The sequence below is a fragment of the Grammomys surdaster genome, unplaced genomic scaffold (genome assembly GCF_004785775.1).
Source record: "Grammomys surdaster isolate TR1022 unplaced genomic scaffold, NIH_TR_1.0 203, whole genome shotgun sequence".
Classification (NCBI taxonomy): Eukaryota; Metazoa; Chordata; class Mammalia; order Rodentia; family Muridae; genus Grammomys; species Grammomys surdaster.
In genome coordinates this window covers 3,081,361-3,100,060 of record NW_021604648.1, presented here as the reverse complement: position 1 = coordinate 3,100,060, position 18,700 = coordinate 3,081,361, and the positions used below count along the sequence as shown (strand labels likewise).

Sequence of the window (18,700 nt, the reverse complement as noted above, 5' to 3'; positions counted from 1 at the left end):
ATCCATCCATCCATCCATCCATCCATGCATCCATCCACTTACCTATCCATCCATCCATTCATCTATCCATCTATTTACCCATCACTATGTCTATCTGATCATCCACCCACCTATTTCCTCACCCAATCCCTGTCCGTTTATATTCATCAACTCATCAATCCCTCCAATTATCCCACCAATCAACCATCCACCATCATCTACCCACCCACTGCCTATCCATCTTTCTACCTACTTATCCCCTTGTCCATCTGCCCATCCAGCAACCCAACCAGCCACCCACCCATTCACCTCATTACTCATCTATCCCAGGGAACCTTGATGGAGGGCTCTCAGGGGACTCTAAGGTGCCTTTTGCCTCTGCAGATTCGGGAGATGCGGCATGAGAATGTTACTGCCTTCCTGGGCCTCTTTGTGGGACCTGGGGTTAGTGCCATGGTGCTGGAGCACTGTGCCCGTGGCAGCCTGGAGGACTTGCTGCGGAATGAGGACCTGAGGCTAGACTGGACCTTCAAGGCCTCCTTACTGTTGGATCTGATCCGAGTGAGAGCCTCTCCAGGAGCTGAGTCAAGGGGGAGGGGAAGATGGAAGGTGCTCAGATTTCCCCTGCCTTTAAAAATCTATCCAACAGGGCAAAAGCAGAGCTGAAGCCAGAAGGCCCTGGGTCCTGTGGACATTCCACGGTCTTTCTCCCTATGGCCCCCTATGTCCCCTCCCAGGGTTTGCGGTATCTGCACCATCGACGTTTCCCCCACGGGCGTCTCAAGTCCAGGAACTGTGTGGTGGACACTCGCTTTGTGCTCAAGATCACTGACTATGGTTATGCAGAGTTCCTGGAGTCTCACTGTTCTTCCAGGCCCCAGGGAGCCCCAGAAGGTCAGCTTGGGAGCAGGGGGGCATGAGTAGGGTGTGATGCATTGATGCTCGTGAAGCAAGGGACGGGGGTCACAGTTTCTGAGTTGGGACCTGGAACTGATGACTTTTTCTGTTCTGGAAGAAATTGAGGTCATTAACCTGGGAATCTAGGAGAGCAGACTTAAGTCCTCTCAGCAACAGGGTATGATGACTATGTGACCCTTTCCTGTGATTGCAGAGCTTCTGTGGACGGCTCCTGAGCTGCTGCGGGGACCTGGAGGGCCTGGGGAGCCTGGGAAGGCCACCTTCAAAGGTGATGTTTTCAGCCTGGGCATCATCCTTCAGGAGGTACTGACCCGAGACCCACCCTACTGCTCCTGGGGACTCTCAGCAGAAGGTACACATCTTCCTCCCCTTCTTAGCCTCTCTGGCTGCTGTGTTGGATAGTTAGGAAGTTCTGTGACTTTCAGGAAAGCTGGACACACATACCCAAAGCCCAGCCATGAGAACTGGGTCTCCTTGCCTTAAGACAGGTAGCCTGTAGCAACTTCCCCAAGGGGTTTGGCCAGTTACGGACATTGTGTGAGCAGTGACCCCTTGCTTCTTCTCCCAAGGAAGATGAGTGTCTCCCACACACATCTGCAAGTGCTCCTTCCTGGTCCCTACGTCCCCTCTTAGCCCATTCCCGCCCTGCGTCTATACAGATCTCAGTACTGCTCTATTTACACAATACACACCTACTTTGAGTCTCAGTGTTCTCATCTTTAAAATGGAGTTCCAATTAAGCTGTGTCAGACATCAGGCTCTGTGGCTGATGTGGCCAGGTAGCATCGTGTTTGGAAGCTTGGTTACTTGCCCAGATGGTCCTCTATCCGAAGTCTCTATGCCTTCCATTTTCCGAGTGTTAGCTACACATCCTTCCCCCGTGCCACCTGCCTTGTAGATGGGGTTTTTTCTCTTGCTACCCTAATCCCAGGACAAGGCTTCAGAAATGTCCTTCCATTCTGTCTTCCAACCGTTCCACTCCTGCCATTGTCCCTCCACCCCACATCTGCCCAGTCCCAGAGACCTATCTCCTTATCCAGGCAAGGCATTCTAAGGAACCAGGAGCCAACACTGTTGAGAACAGAGACATGTTGGGTGTGAACAGTGGACCTGGCCTAGCAAGAGAATCTGGAGAGCAGCCCAAGCCATTGCTCTCATCCCGCTTGCATTTTTAAACCTAGAATATGCTGGAACACAGGTCTGGGAGGATGGCTCAGTCAGTAAAGCTCTTATCAAGCAATCATGAGGACTTGAGTGTGGGTCCCCAGCACCCACATAAAAAGCTGAGTGTGTTGGCACAGCACCAGGGAGGAAGAGTCAGGAGGAGCCCAGGGGATGCTAGCCAGACAGTTTAGCCTAATTGGCAAGTTCCAGGTTTACGATGGAGAGTGATTAGGAGAGACACCCAACACCGACCTCTGGCCTGTATATGCATGCCATCTACACATGTACACCCCCACCTCTACACCCACCCCCATACACACCCTACTTGGAGTGCTGGAGCCCCCACGCTGTCTTCAGCTTTTACTATCTGCTGACTGCAGCAATCCCGATGACAGATACTACTCAGAAACCCGAGATGCTTTGAAATGGATTTACATTTCATTCATCACGATGCAATCGGTATGCTTTTAAAGCACAGCTGCCCGAGTGGGCATGGTCTATATCACTTCCATCTGGATGTACCTCTTTGTAAGCACACAGTCTCTCAGGCCCTGTGGTTTGAGGCCCTTGGAGTCTGACGCCTGGGGCTGGGACCCACTAGACAGGCTGAGTGAAAATCAAGTGTATTCTCATGTCTGCTTTTTACTGTCCTGTATAGGTGCCTTCCCACACCACCCCAAGGAGCCTCAGTTTCCCTGTCTATAAGCTGGACGTTAGTAGACAATTTATGAAAGCACCAACCTGTAACTTCAGCATTTGGGAAGCAGAGGCAGGGGATTGCAAATTTGAGTATAATCTGAGCTATATTGTAAGTTCCAGACAAGCATGGACTACTCTGTTTCAAAAACACAGCAATCAGGGCTGGGGATGGATCTCCTTTGATAGAGTGCTAGCCTAGCACGAACAAAACCCGGGGTTGAAGACTTAGCATGATATAACCAGACATGGTGGCACATGGCTGTAGGATTGGGAGCAACACTTGGGATGCATGACAATCAGAAATTTTAGATCATCTTTGTCCTCGTAATAAGTTTGAGGCCAGCCTGGGATAAACCCCATATCAAACAAAACAAACAAACAAACAAACAAACAAACAAACAAAAAACCTACCAAACACCCAAAACTATAAAGACACAGTAATTCCCCTCACTATCCCCATCAAAGTGGCCAGCCTAGGGTGGAGAGAAGAGGACTGTAGAGGAAGAGCTTCCTCCTCACAGGATCTACGACTGGAGGGTCTCAGGCCTCCTTGGGGGTTCCTCTGCTGTGTCCTGACCTGCATAGACTACATAGATAACAGAAACCTATGTTGAGCTCTCAGGGCACTTTGACCCAAGGTATCCACGGGGTTTACTATAGAGATCATCCGGAAGGTGGCAGCTCCCCCTCCTCTGTGCCGGCCGCTGGTGTCCCCTGACCAGGGTCCCCTCGAGTGCATCCAGTTGATGCAGCTGTGCTGGGAAGAAGCTCCAGATGACAGGCCAAGCCTGGACCAGATCTACACACAGGTCAGTGCTCCCCAGGGGAGCAAGTGTTTATAAGCAATCCTTCCCACAGGCCTCATTGGCCCAGGGCAGACCTCTAGCATTTCCAGGGCCTGGAAATGCCAGGTAATCAGGGGACATAGGCCAGCAACACCACTCTGAGGACAGTCTTAGAGAGCCATATTTGCCAGTGCTATCCCGAGTGTCTACCCTGTTTTAAGTCACTCCAGTGACCCTTTGATGCACAGCATCATGGTCTTGCCTCTGTAGAAAATAAATGAAGCAGAGACAAGTATCCAAAGGATGTTCTTGGTGACCTGTCTGTCTGAATAGCCTCACCCAGAACCAGACCTCCTAGGACCTGAGAAGCCCTTAGTGACTATGGAGACAACCCTGGTTTCCAAGTAACTGAAGAGATTAGAGGACTCTGTGGTGCCTTGGCCTGCCTTGGGACTGCAATAGAATGGCTGAGGCAAGCCTGCACAAGTTCTTAGGGCTGTATGGGCCTGACTGGGCAGGACAGCTCTCCTCCAGAACCAGCCCATCAAACCCAGGGGCACATCTCTGCCTTCTGTTCTAATCTCATAGTCCCCAGCCACAGCAACGAGTTACCAAGGTGAAGTTCATCAAGCCAGAGAGGCAGCTGAGGAGGGGCAGAGGCAGCATGGGAGGCAGAGACAACCTGCAAGGCTCCTTGGGACGTTGGCACACATGCCCATGTGCACTGTAGCATCATGGGTAGCATCCACTTCACAGATGGGGACCTGAATTTCAGAGTTACCAAGCTCCAAGGCTTATAATGGGGGGAGAGAGATGAGTTAGAATGAGCAATAGGTTCCTAGAACACCAGGCTGTCACCTTCCTGCGGAGGTTAGAGGTCGTCCTAGTTAGGAAGCCAGGGGATGAGGCACAGGCTCTGAGTTTAGAGCGCCTGTGAGAAAGGCCCCTGCCTGAGGCCCATGGCCGAGAATGGTGGATGGGCATGCACTGTGCTTAGCTTGACAAAGGTGGGATAGCATCACACAGCAGGAAGGGAGAGTCAGACGGCCTGAACTATCTGTGGCAACTCTTACCCACTGGCTTGGCTAACTAAACTCCCCCTTTCACTTAGCCTCTTATATGTTGGCTGGAAAGAGAAGTCATTTGTGGCCCAGTGTCCTGATATGAAAACCCAAAGGAGGTTTCTTTCTGCTGGGCACTGGCAGTACTTGTATTTATTTATTTATTTTTTAAGAACAATGGGTTTGATCCTCTGTTTCCATTTGGCTTTGTTGCTAAGAAGCTTGTATCTAAGCAATGATAAATTTCTACCTGCAAACCTCACTCCTGGATTTAACTATTCTTTTTAATCTTTAGTCTCCTTTGGTCTTAATACCCTCAGGTATTTAAAGGTTGAAGTAAAGTGGAGTTTCATATATTTTACTTATTTATCTGTCAGTCCATCTGTCTGTCCATCTGCCCGTCCATCTGCCCATCCATCTATCACTTATCCATCACTCATCCATCCATCCACTCACCATGCCCCCATTCATCCGTTCACGTATCCATAATGACTGTATCCATCCATCCACACTTACTGTGAGACCTGGGTTTGTTGATGATAATGCTTGCCAGGACACAAACCCCTCTGCCAAGCTTCTCTTCCTACTTGCCCATCCCATACAGAGGTTCCCCCACATCCCTGGGGTCCCTGTCCCCTGCTGATTCACATATCATCCTCCATTTCACTCCACCTCCCCAGGCTGGGGCTCTGCCTGGCTCACTCCCAAGCAGTGTGCAGAAGGCACTGATCCTCAGGAACGAAACTGACATCTTGTTTTCTCTTCAGTTCAAAAGCATCAACCAAGGCAAGAAGACAAGTGTTGCTGACTCCATGCTGCGGATGCTGGAGAAGTATTCCCAAAGCCTGGAAGGTCTGGTCCAGGAGCGGACTGAGGAGCTGGAACTGGAGAGGCAGAAGACAGAGAGGCTGCTCTCACAGATGTTCCCTCCGTGAGTGGCCTGCGGGTGCCAGTGTGCCTCTAGTCTACCCTCCCCTGGGCCTCTAGAACTCAGGAGGTGCTCAGGGAGCCAGGTCTCCATGAGCTTGCTCAGTAATTCATTCCTACACACTGTGTGAGCACACGTGTGTAAGGGCACAGAGGTCCTTGTGCTCACAGACATGCACTAGGAGAACCTGGAATGTTTCTTCAAGGGGAAGAAGAAACACACAGAATTGTTTCTTCAAGGGGAGGAAGGCAAAACCCATTTTCCACCCACTGGAGCAGACAGGCTTTCTAGCCTGGTGAGCTTTGTGCAATCTGTGTGGCCAGAGCCGGCACCAGACGCTCCCCAAGACACTTCTCTTAAAATTGTTTTCCTCAGTCACTCTATATAACCCGTCTTTATGGAACTTTACAAGATGTTTCAACTTTACAAAGAGTTTCCACACAGTCAGGTCTGATCTGCATTTAGCTTGCTTTGTTCCTCACAGAAATTTAGGTATGCTTTGTTGTTGCACGGGGACTGAGTTCATCATCGCAAGGACAGTTTTCACCAAATTGTGCTCTGCTTAAATGCGCCTAAGGTAAACAACTCGGGGTGAGACTCCCGGAGTTTGAACCAACCCTGGCTCCTGAGTGGTGTTGCACCAAATGGCCTTCTTGCCTGCAGTGGCTCTCCCACCTCTGCCCACAGAGGAGACCCCTGTAACCATTGTTCACCATGGGGCTATTTTTCATCCCTTGTGCTAAAACCTTCCCCTGATATCAGGTCGTTGGCTGTTGATTGCTTAAAGTAGGAACAGAGAATACAAAACATTCCTATCATCAAGATGCAAAGGAATATAGACAAGCAGTCTTTTAAGTAAGGTCTAGGAATGTAATGGCCCTAAGGAATCATAGGAGGAGCAGAGAGCCCTGGCTAGAGGCCCCCACCATTTTCATACTAGCACTGATGCACCTGAGATCATATAACAGGTGAAATTTAATGTTCACTTTTCTATGAATTACAAAAATAGGGGGATTCCAAGGACTGAGGGAAGGCTCTGTATGTCCTAGCTGTTATTGTTCCTGTGCTAGAAGTTGGGCTTGTTTTTATTTTTCCCCATGACGGAACCACGGATCAATCCATACTGGGTCAATTTCTCCCTTGATTCTGGGGCTGTGGTTGCCCCCTGGGAGTCAAATATAGATCATCATACCTTTTTGGCATCATGGGAAAAGGGGAGAAGCCTGGGTCCTGGGTGGAGCTTGGAGCCTTGGGCTGGGTATGCTGATACATGGGTGGAGCCAAAGGCAGCTTCAAAGGCAGTTGCTTAGTGACACTGCCGCCATCTCCATAAAGGTTGAAGCCACACATTTCTTTAGCAAGCCTTGCCCTCTGCTGAAATGTGTCTGGATGATCTCTTTATTATGGTCCTCTTGAAGAGAGTCCATTACTCCAGTCCAGATTTCAAAATAACAGACAGTGATTTTATCGCCCTTTTCATGGGCTCCTTTTACATTGGCTCCTATGTTTCCAGTTGTTGACAGCAATGGTTCCTTGTTCAGAAAACCAAGGGTTATGTTTTATAGTCATTTGCACGAAGTTGCAGAGCTGTTGTTCCCCTGCATTTTGTTGTTGGTGGTGGTTGTTTTGTTTTGTTTCGTTTCGTTTCATTTCATTTTGTTTGTTTTGTTTTGAGACAGGGTTTCTCTGTGTAACATTGGCTGTCCTGAAACTCACCCTGTAGACCAGGCTGGCCTCAAAGTAGGAGCTCATAAGATATCTGACCCCCTCTGCCTTCCAATTGCTTGGATTAAAAGTGTGTGTCATCGCCATCAGGTGCTCCCCTGGATTTTAACAGACACCTCAATAGTTGCATAAAACGCATGGCCTTAGATAACGGAGAGCCCACGAGGTGTCACTGAGAGCCCACGAGGTGTCACTCTCTGACTTACAGTGGCAGCTCCTTGGGCGAGAGAACCAAACTCCTACTCTCTGCTTCTATTTAAAGAGAGAAACAATCTCACATCTCTGAGGGTCAAGCCCTCCATGCTGGGCATCAGATGAGAGCATTTCTGTGATCTATGTGTGCAGCGGTGGGAGAGCCACTGCAGGCAAGAAGGCCATTTGGTGCAACACCACTCAGGAGCCAGGGTTGGTTCAAACTCCGGGAGTCTCACCCCGAGTTGTTTACCTTAGGCGCATTTAAGCAGAGCACAATCTGGTGAAAACTGTCCTTGCGATGATGAACTCAGTCCCCGTGCAACAACAAAGCATACCTAAATTTCTGTGAGGAACAAAGCAAGTTAAATGCAGATCAGACCTGACTGTGTGGAAACTCTTTGTAAAGTTGAAACATCTTGTAAAGTTCCATAAAGACGGGTTATATAGAGTGACTGAGGAAAACAATTTTAAGAGAAGTGTCTTGGGGAGCGTCTGGTGCCGGCTCTGGCCACACAGATTGCACAAAGCTCACCAGGCTAGAAAGCCTGTCTGCTCTAGCCTTCTTCAGGGAAAACAGGTTTTGCTGTTGAAGGAACAACCCTATGTGTATGTACTATTCCAGGTTCCCCTGGTGAATGTCTGTAAGCACAAACACTTCCATGCCCCCTACACACATGTGGGTGCTTCAGTGCACATGTATGTGCATGTGTGTGAGGACAGAGGTCAACCCCAAGTGTCATTTCTTAGAATACTTCTCATGTTGTCTTTTTGAGATAGTCTCTCTTCGTGGCCTACAATTTGGCTGGGCTAACTGACTCCCTAGGGACCTTCCAGTCTCCACGTCCTTGGCGCTGGGTTTCCAAGCATGTATGCCACCCTGGGCTTCTTATTTGTGTTCTGAGGATCAAGCACAGGTCCTCCTGCATGTGCCTTCACTGACTGACCCCCTCCCCAGCCACGTTTCTTCTCATCTATCTAAGGTATTTTCTAGCCTTTCCCCATATATTGGACACTGCGCTATGCATATCAGAGTTGAGCTCCTACTGCCCTATAACCTGAGAGCAAGGGGTGGCCACAATGCTCCCAGTTTAATTCTAAGAAAGTCAGGACATGTGCGTCCAATATGGCTGACCCACTGGCTAACCGGGGACTTCCTCTCTATCATATCCCATCTCCAAGCTGGAAAAAACAAGGTCCTCATATGGCTCCTCTCGACTCTCAGGTCTGTCGCCCACGCTCTAAAGATGGGGACAACTGTGGAGCCCGAGTACTTCGACCAGGTCACCATCTATTTCAGTGACATCGTGGGCTTCACCACCATCTCAGCCTTGAGCGAGCCCATCGAGGTGGTGAGCTTCCTCAATGATCTCTACACGCTGTTTGATGCTGTCCTAGACAGCCATGATGTGTATAAGGTAAGGACAACAGGAGACCTGCGTCTGGCTCTTTCTGTAGCATGCACTGCTAATTTGTTTCCATTCACTCACTTTGTGCACTCACTTTGTATCAATTAACTACTGCTGTGTAACAAATAATCTCAAAGTCCAGTAGCGTACAAAGAAACTGTTTGTTACCAGCCTCAGAATGAGCTGGAAGAAGCTCCTGGATTCACATACATCTCCAGCCAGATGTGGACCAGGTGGGCAGCTTGTTGATCTTAGTTTGGTTTTCTGCATCACTGGAACCTTGACTGGAGGGACTGGGCTCTGGCCCAAAGTCTCTCTGAGATGGTTCACATGCTTAGCTGGGTTTCGAGAGAGGGCTGAGGCATGTTAGCCCATGAGCTCTTGCCTGGGATTGACACACTGCTTTTCCTGACAAATTCTGTTGGCCAAGGGAGACAACTTGAAGAGGTGGAAGATGCAGTGCCAGCTGTGGATAGGAGCTGTTGTAGACATATTGCAGAGGGTGTGAATCCAAGGAGGGATGGAGTGTGTCATTTGCGTTTCTTTATAGTGTTTATATGTCTATGATGTCTGTCTATCCTTTAACATTTTCATGGGCAGGCCTTTCTGTGCTTGGACCATGGGTATACAGATAAGCCAGCTCTGGTTCCCACCCTGCAGGAGCTCTCAGACCTGTAGGTGGCAGGTGACAATAGCCCCTGTGAGCGTGACAATGAGAGAAGGCTGAGGGAGTGAGGAGAGCAGAGAGGGCTTCCTGGAAGAGGAAGCTTCCTCCCAGCACTGTCCAGTTTGGGTGAGGCCACTTCAGCAGGCATTGTGGGACCACAAGCAGGCACCTGAGGCTTGAGAGGGCTGTAGTAGGGAATTCCAGATGGGTCACTGCAGAGTACAGCATGGGCCAGCAGGAGAGGTGAGAAGACAGGCATCACGGCCTTGGGAGAGGCAGCAAGACTCTCTGTGACCTGTTTCTGGTGTGGGTCTGGATCCTGGGTTTGGTTCCACGCTGGCCAAATGTATTGCTTTGGCCAAATGTCTTCCCTTCTCTGGACCTGTTTTTTTTATCTGTGGATTAGACACCTCCTATGCTGGCATCACAGGAGACACAGAAATGTGTCAGCTGCAATTGGGAGAGCAAGTAGTTCAGTTTCCTGCACAGCTTAACTGTGCTGTAGAGACCCTCCTGCAGCCCCACCTCCTGCAGCCCCACCTCCTGAAACCCTGCTTTTATGTTGGTCTAGGAGCTGATGCCCCTGCAAAGCTCCAGATGTAACAGAGAAGGTGGAGAGGGGGTTCAAACATTACCCTACCCAGGCCCTGTTGGCTTTTGACCCTGTGTATGTCCAGCAACTTCTTCAGGCCACAGCCCTTGGGGGAGAGAGACAAGGACAGCTTCTGGAAGGAGTCAAGGGATGGAGTAGGCAAACTGCTTGCATTATTTGTAGTGCCCCAGCACTTACTGAGCACCTACTGTATACAAGATGCTGGGTTAAGGGCTTTGTGTGCATGATTTAGGAGGAAACGGCTGGCACCCCGAATTTACAGATGAGGTGGCAGAGGTGAAGTGGCCTGTATGAACCTGAGGGCTGAACTTGCCATTGGGACCTCAGCCTCTTGTAGGAAGGTCACCCTCTTTGTGACATAGATTCTTTTGGGATACAATGACAGGTCACAGTGGCCCACGAGCCCTCTGGAGTTGACCCAGCTCTTCTCTGAGTGCATTTGCTGCTGCTCCCTCTCTGTGGACAGCCACGTTTCTCTGAGTGTTCGAGTCTCACGCCATCAGACCTTCTCACGTGACCCTTCCTCTTCCTGATTCACCCACATGTCCCTCTCTTCCTGCCCCCCCACCCCCCGCCGTTAGCCATCCTTCCAGTCTCCCATCTGCCCCCTTGCCTCCCTGCCTCCCTGACATGGGTAGGTACTCTCCTTGGCACTCTCAAAACTTCCCTTGGCAGAATTTATTGATTTAGTCCAGAGGCCCAGAGAGGAAGGAAGCCTGCCTGTGTCTACACAGACAACAGCAGAGCCACGACGAACCCCAAGTGTCCATAGAGCTGCCACAAGCTCTCTCCTGCAGACAGTACAGTGGTGACCACCAGGCGCCTCTGCCACCAACACTTGAGACCCAGCCTCTCTTCTGCTCTCCCTAGGGACTCCATGGCTCCTAGTGATGTCTGGGAGGCCAACAGCCCACACCCCAGGTCTCCCTGAGCCTCCAAGCTTTGATCTGCCCAAGTTACCCCTGGCCTGTCTCTCCTGCCTCTGCCAATCTTTTCCCACACATGTGGCCCTCCCAGCTCTGAATCACGTCTCAGCTCTGCTCTGAACTCTAGCCAAGAGGCCAGCATCTTCCCGGCAGAGGGAAATGAAATCAAACAAGGCCTGCACACCCCTCCAGATGTGGGGAACAGCAGGTCCAGTCTCTGTGATGTGTGATGCATCTCTCATCACCCCCCCATCTGCCTTGGTCCCCCCACCCATCAACAGCAGGATCCAGTTACCGCTTTGAATCTTTTCTGGGCTGGAAGCAGCAGCCGTATAACCACTTCCTGCATGGGTGGATGTATGGGTGGGGGTGAGGGAGAAAGTGGGGCATAGGGAAGGGGGTTGGGAATGGGGGTGGGGTAGAGGGACCACCCGAGCATCAGCATTGCTGGGTGAGCACTTTTCTGTACATAGCAAAGAACTGAGTGCTGGGCTGAGGCTTGGGACAGGAGAAAAGGGACAGGGACAGGTGTGGTTCCCCAGCTGCTGTGTGAGGTGAGGCCTTAGCCATCTCAGCCATCAAACAGCCCCAAAGCTTGTCCACCCCCTGAGCCCAAAGCTACCCTTAGCAAAGCACAGGGTTGAAATGCCAGTGGCTCAGGTCTGCCCTGCAGAGTAGCAGAGACACTCCAGTCCTTTGCCTTTGTCACCAACAGAAGGCTAGCAGTGGCTGACTGCAGCCCTTCCCCATTCTCAGCCCTCCCCTGAAAACCTGGGAGAGAGAAGTGCCCACACTGAGGGAGAGCGTGGCCTGAAGGTCTTCACAACATACCCTATTTAACACTACGAGTGCCCTTGGTGGGATGGTTTAGCCCTTCACACACATGAAGCTCAGAGAAGGCAAGATTCCCTCATGGAGGTTGCGGAGCAAGTCAGTAGCACAGTTAGAGTCCACGCGTGCTCAGAAGGATGCAGCCCTTCGTCTTGCTTCTCCTCTGTGGTAGCCTCCCCTCTAAAGGAAGAACATGCAACAGGCAACCGTGGCCTCCCTGCAAGTGGCTGCCCATCACCAGGCAGCTCGGGGACCCCACCTCTGTGAGGCGAGTGTGAGTGACCCTGCAGTGCTGGGCTGGGGTTAGGGGGCAGCCGGTAAGAGTCAAGGAACATGGCTGATGTGGGGGTGTGTGGCATGGTGGTGTCCCAAGAAACAAACAACTCTGACGATAGAGGGGTGCGGTGGAGGGGCATCACGCTGACCTCGGGTCCTGAGGCTGGGGCTCTGTGGGAGCAGTGTTAGAGCTGGCTCTGCTAACTCATTCTGAATACAGCTCACAGGGAAGACAATGTGGCTGCAAGGGAAGACCCCTGTGTGTGCAAGCAGCAGAGCTGTGGTGGTTCCAGAACTTTCTTTCCTTTCTCTACCTCCTCCTCTTTAATTTCTCTCTCTCTCTCTCTCTCTCTCTCTCTCTCTCTCTCTCTCTCTCTCTGTCTCTCTGTGTGTGTCTGTCTGTCTGACTCTGTCTCTCTCTGTTTCTCTGTTTCTCTCTCTGTCTCTCTCTGTTTCTCTCTCTCTGTGTCTCTCTGTCTCTCTGTCTCTCTCTGTCTCTGTTTCTCTCTCTCTCTCTCTCTCTCTCTCTCTCTGTGTGTGTGTGTGTGTGTGTGTGTGTGTGTAGTGTGAAGAGAAAAGAGTGTGCATATGTGTGGAGAACAGAGGACAGCTGTGGAATCAGTTCTCTCCTTTGACCATGAGGGTTCTGGGCTCAAGCTCAGGTCCCCAAACTCAGCTGCATACACTCTTACCCATGGAGCCGTCGCATGCACACGCACATACACACACACATGCACCCGCACGCACACTGTCACCTGCCTTACAGACAGAAGCCACCTGAAGCTCGCAGCTCTTATCAGTACCGAGTGTCTGGGCCTGGAAGTCTGGCAGAGGCTGCAGGGCGTATGAGATCTGGGGGTGGCAGGATGAGGGCTGTTGATTGGTGGCATGCAGGTTTGGTGTGTGACAAGCTGTCCCAACATAAAGTTGTTGTTTGTAGGTAGAGACCATAGGGGATGCCTACATGGTGGCGTCTGGGCTCCCTCGGCGCAATGGAAATCGGCACGCTGCTGAGATCGCCAACATGGCCTTGGACATCCTTAGCTATGCAGGCAACTTCCGGATGAGGCATGCCCCCGATGTGCCCATCCGTGTCAGGGCTGGTCTGCATTCAGGTAGGCAGGGGGCCATGGCCAGGCCAGATCGACTCCCAGAATTCCCAGGGGCACTGGTGGTAGGTCAGCTCTAGCGCTGCATCTGGACCTCTGGCGTCCCGATACTCTGTGAGAAAGTTTTGTTTCTGTCTACCACAGGGTCTAGACACTCAGATTCATAAATCTTACTTGGTTTGAAGTTTTCTGCCCTTAGTGTCTGGTCAAGGGCAGCTGATTCCACATGGAGAAATCAATAGTCTGACTGAAAAGGCAGAAACATCCTGTAGTCAGGAGGACAACTGAATGTCGGCCTACCTGGGTGTGGAAGAGGCCTCACAGAAGGGTCTCAATGCTCTTCCCACCCCCATGGCTCCTCTTCCAGAGTCAAGCGTAGAGCAGAGGCCCCCTGTACCCTCAACGCTCTCACCGACCTCTACGGTATCCCCTTGTGGCTCCCCACGACTCTCACCCACGTTCAGCTATAGTTTCCCGTGCCTTTGAACCTCATCTCCTGCCCACTCACTTCCCTTCAAGACAGGTCAACTGCCACTTCTCCAGGTTGCTTCCCTCGTCTCAGCACTGGCTGCTGTTTCCCTGTCTCCCACATGGCCAGGCCCCAGCCCAGAGCCTAGCACATGCATGGCCTCCCTCAGAGTTGCCACTTACTCCAGACACCATGACCCTCAGCTCAGGACACACAGAGGGTAATGGGTTGGCATGGGACATGGACCCTGGAACTTCTGCCTGGCCCCTGGGTTCCCCAGGAATGTTTGGTTTTCAGGGCCCTGTGTGGCAGGTGTTGTGGGTCTCACCATGCCTCGGTACTGCCTCTTTGGGGACACCATCAACACTGCCTCCAGGATGGAATCCACTGGGCTGCGTGAGTGTCTCTGACTTCTATCCCGGCCCTGGGAGAAGTCTTTCTCAACAAACCCAAACTGGCTGTGGGAAACAGATTCAGTTACCATGTCCCCTCCTGGTGGCAGCATTCCCTAGTGTGCGGCATAGGGAACAGAAGGGAAGGGCGTATGTTCTTTAACTTTCCATGGAATTTTTTCTAATAATCTCATGGGAGAACTAACAGCGAAGACAATGATTCAAGAGGCAGGAAACCTGAGTTCCACCCCTCACCCCCCACAACTGACTTGCCCAGTGTCCTTGAGCAGGCTCTCCTGGAAGGCCTTGGCATCCTCCCTTTAAGGTGAGGTGGCCTTTTCCAGCTTGGGATTTAACTTGGCTTGGCTGCGTGCCAACCCTGTTATGCTAGGTAAGCTCCAACGCCAACATGTAGTTATCTCCAATATTTTAGGCCCTTACATGGGGAGAAGCTGCTCTGATGGCTTCAAGAAAGCAGCCAACATTGCCACATCTCAGGGCCTCTGTCTCTGGGTGTAGATGGTACCTAATGTAGCTCAGTGTGCACACTGTATCACTGGATGTGGCAGCCCTGCAGGCAAACGTTGTGTCCCTGGGACACATCTCCTAACACTTCATTTATATGGTTTGCTTCTTCTTGGGGGTCTTTTTAGTAATCAGCTGTCTAGGGGAGTGAGGGGTTAGGAGAAGGAATCACATGCACAAGAACTTCAGTGTGCAACTGACTGCGGCTGGAAGTAGGCTGCCACCAGGCAGTAGCTTGGCTTCTGTCTTTCTTCTCAGCATACAGAATCCACGTCAGCCGAAGCACTGTCCAGGCCCTGCTCAGCCTTGATGAAGGCTACAAAATTGATGTCAGAGGTCAGACTGAACTGAAGGTGAGGGACTGCCCCAGAGACCGGATTCTGGGCAGCAGGAGGTCTCAGCTGGCCAGTGTGTGTGAGCTGGGCATAGAAGTCATCCTCTGTGGCTCTCAATTTAGAAGCAAGAAAAGTTTCTTCCTAGGAGCCATTTGGTTCTTTTCTAGAGTCAGGGGCATGGCAGAGAAGTTGTGGCCACTGATGGTCCACCTGTGTAGTGCCCTGGTGCCCAGCACACATAACACATATAACTCTCAGAGCAGCTGTGAAAAGGACAAAATACCCCCGTGTTACATAGTTGAGTAAATCCAACTAGAAAAGCAAAGGCTAGCTCATGATCCAATCCGATGATGGCTCCGAGCTTGTGCCTTCTCTATAACACTCTCAGGTTCCTGTGCACCCCTCAGAACTCAGTTCAGAAAAACCTCTCACCAAAGCCTACCCTGGCCCAAGACATCCCCACTTCCTCCCAACAGTGGCTGCCATAATTTCCCTGTGCACCCATGAATGGCTTTCTACAGCCACAGTGTGATGCTGGGCTCTGAACTTGTCCGTGAGCTCCTTCGAGGCAGAGAAAAGCCTTGAGCCTTGGCTGTCTCCTCCTCTTCCTCCTCCTCCTCCTCCTCCTCTTCTTCCTCTTCCTCCTCTTCCTCTTTCTCCTCCCCCTCCTCCTCGACCTTTTCCTCTTCCTCCTCCTTCTCCCCCTTTAATACAATGCTTGATAAAAGCATTCACTTCCCTTACCTCACCCTGTCCCATCCCCCTCCCCCAGTTCCTCTGCTAGGGGAAGGAAGGCCTGACTAGGATTCAGGGGCTGCCTAGTGTAAAAGTCCCCCCAGGGTTGTGACTGGGCCTCAAAATCAGGCACTCCTTATAATTCATCTCATGACACTGGGGTGACGCTACAGCAGGAGGTGTAGCTGCAGGTGGCACTGAGGTCCTCAAGCTCTTGGGGGCCAGTGTCTGCCTGTGACACCCTGGTCTTGACAGGGCTAGAGGAGGCTGATGGGCAGGGGGGAATGAGCCCAGGGCAGGAGCATTTGACTTGGGGACATGAGTATGGCATGATGTGTCCTGAGAAACAGAGGAACTCTGCGGGCTAGAATAGCACAGAAGCCCAGTGTCCTACAGCCCCCTCCCACCCGATCCTAGGAAGGCTGCAAGGAATTCTACACAGTGCATGCCTCAGACGTTTAGCATCCCAGGCCTGCCTTCATCTCCTTAACTGATAAGTATTACATTATCTAATCCTCACGATAGCTTTAGGAGATAACAGAGGAAGCACAGAGAGGTGAAGTAAGTTGGCCAAAGTCACACAGTTGTAAAGAGGGAGAGCCAGGCTTCCCCTTGCCTGGAGAGGTTCCTCAGGGCCTGGGCCTCTCACCTCTTCCTCTTTGTTCCAGGGGAAGGGCTTGGAGGAGACCTACTGGCTGTCAGGGAAGGTGGGATTCTGCAGACCCCTGCCTACACCTCTGTCTATCAAGCCTGGGTGAGTGAGGGATTCCCCAAAACTGGAGCACTTCCCTATTAGGGGCGATCCCGTTATTTTAGATTATCAAAGGCCTGACTACTGAAGACACCTGGGAAATACATAAGTTGCCTGGTGCTAACTAAGCACTGTCTCTGTGTGCGTGAGTGGCAGCTGAGACTGCTCCACAGCCTGGCTGAGCCACCATTTGGGGTGCAACTAGGGAGCCTAGGATGCTCACTCAGCCAGCACGAGAGCTTCCTGTGTCCCCATAAAAGCTGCATAAACAGGCCGTCTGTGGGAACACCACCCAGGGACATCCACACACATCCAGCACTGAGGGTCTTTCTGTTTTGAGCTGTCCAGCTATGTCCTTGTCGCTATCTGCCACAGGCACGGGACTCTTACATTAAAAAGACATCAAAGGGCGGCATGAGGAAGATCCTTTAGCACTTGGGCCTCTGACAGCCAGCGTGTTCTCTGCCCTCCATCCTTCAGGGCACTATGTCTTTCACTGAGGGCAGTGTGGAACAGCAGCGGGTTCCTCCAACAGGCTGATCCTCTCCCCTGCCCCCATGAGCAGCCTCCACAGACAAAGGCAGCAGGCAAAGGTGTTATCAAAGGACTGTCCTGAAAGGACAGAAGGTTCTGGGACCATGATGTCCAAGGGGCTTAGTCCATCAGGTGAAATCGAGCTGGGACTGCACCAGGCCCCTCCCAGATGCCTCTAACACATCGGTTCTTAACCTGTGGTTTGTGACTTGTTTGGGGATCACATACCAGATATCTTGTATACATTATGATTCAAAACAATAGCAAAATTACAGTTATGAACTAACAATGAAATAACGTCACGGTCAGGGTCACCACAGCTGGGAATCACTGCTCTAACAGGCTGCTGGGAGCCACTGAATCTGCCCCTGCCAGTACTTAAACTCTGCTGCTCTCCGAAGCTTGACACCTCCTCAGGGACTTCTGGGCTACCCACTAAAGCACACCTCAAGTCTTCCCACCCCAGGGCCTTTGCTCTTGCTCTTGCTATGGCTTAAGATGCCCTGCTACTTTTAGGGGTTTTGTTTTGTTTTGAGTTTTGTCATTAAGTCATTTTATTTATTTGCTTGTTTGTAGTACTGGGACTGAACTTGGATTGTGCTTCTCTGCTGAGCCACACCCTCAATAGCCCTGCCCCTTCCTGCATTTCAGGCCTCAGCTCACAGGCTCCCTCTATTCATCTGATCTGGTCACACACCCTGATGAAGTCCAAGTCCCCGCCTGCCCTGTCCCCAGCCAGGCTCTGTCCAGATCCACAGTTCAGTCCTTTCTGCCCAGCTACTCTGTCCCAGGACTGGGGTCTGCAGGCTGGCTGCAACTTATCAACCCAGGCTCTGTAAGCTGATGACTTTTCCATTCCTAGACAGAAACTTTAGAAAGTGCCAGGAACGTTTTCATCTTCTGGCTCAGGGAGGGAAGAAACTGGATTAGCTGCAAGGAGCATCGCCGGACACAGAGCCTCAGGCAGGCAGGGGAGGGTCTGTGCTCAGAGCCTCCATGTGAGCTGTCAGGGTTCGGCGTTCGTATACACACACACACACACACACACACACACACACAGCATCTGTTTACACACACTATTTCCATCAAAAGTGAGACAGATCAGAGACAAAAGCCCCACCCTGATTTTGTGATGGCAAAGCCACCTACTGGGCAACAGAGCTCAGAAAGCCCCACCCCCATCACTTCTCAGAGAGATGTTCCACAAAGCTCTCTTTCTCTTCCCTCTGCTCTTGCCAACCAGCGAGGTGTTCCTGGGAGCTAGGAGTGTGGCTCAGTGGCAGAATGCTTGCCTAGCATCTGTGAAGTCTTGGGTTTTACCCCTGTGGAGGGCTGTGAAGTCTTGGGTTGTCTCAGATGCTTGCTGCATTCTCTGGATCAAAGCAATGCCAGAGGTTGGCCAGCTCTGGGCATCATGGGCAGAGCATGAGAAAGTGAACATTTATAGGGGATGGCCAGGGAACAACTTGCCCCGGTGCCTCCCAGAGTCATATCCCAAGTAGAGCACAGAGGGGTGGCCACACATGCAGATGACGAGTCACTGTGTGGCCGTGCAGAAGACATCACATGTTTGAACATTGGGATCTTGTAGTACAAAGGTGGGATGGATCAAGCCAGTATGTCCCATGTACCCAGTGTGCCCAGTGTGCCCAGTGTGCCCAGTGTGCCCAGTGTGCC

At 51.4% G+C, this 18,700-nt stretch overlaps 1 protein-coding gene across 1 annotated transcript in view; it reads left to right on the top strand.

Moving 5' to 3' along the window:
• The window catches only part of LOC114623965 (olfactory guanylyl cyclase GC-D), a 36,887-nt gene that overhangs the window by 17,693 nt on the left and 494 nt on the right, over positions 1–18,700 (top strand). Inside the window, exons 9-18 of the mRNA XM_028770710.1 lie at positions 364–540; positions 717–873; positions 1,091–1,249; positions 3,421–3,569; positions 5,374–5,537; positions 8,677–8,869; positions 13,114–13,288; positions 14,049–14,147; positions 14,927–15,021; positions 16,407–16,492. Coding sequence (XP_028626543.1) covers positions 364–540; positions 717–873; positions 1,091–1,249; positions 3,421–3,569; positions 5,374–5,537; positions 8,677–8,869; positions 13,114–13,288; positions 14,049–14,147; positions 14,927–15,021; positions 16,407–16,492 — 1,454 coding nt within the window. The remainder of the gene's footprint in view (positions 1–363; positions 541–716; positions 874–1,090; positions 1,250–3,420; positions 3,570–5,373; positions 5,538–8,676; positions 8,870–13,113; positions 13,289–14,048; positions 14,148–14,926; positions 15,022–16,406; positions 16,493–18,700) is intronic.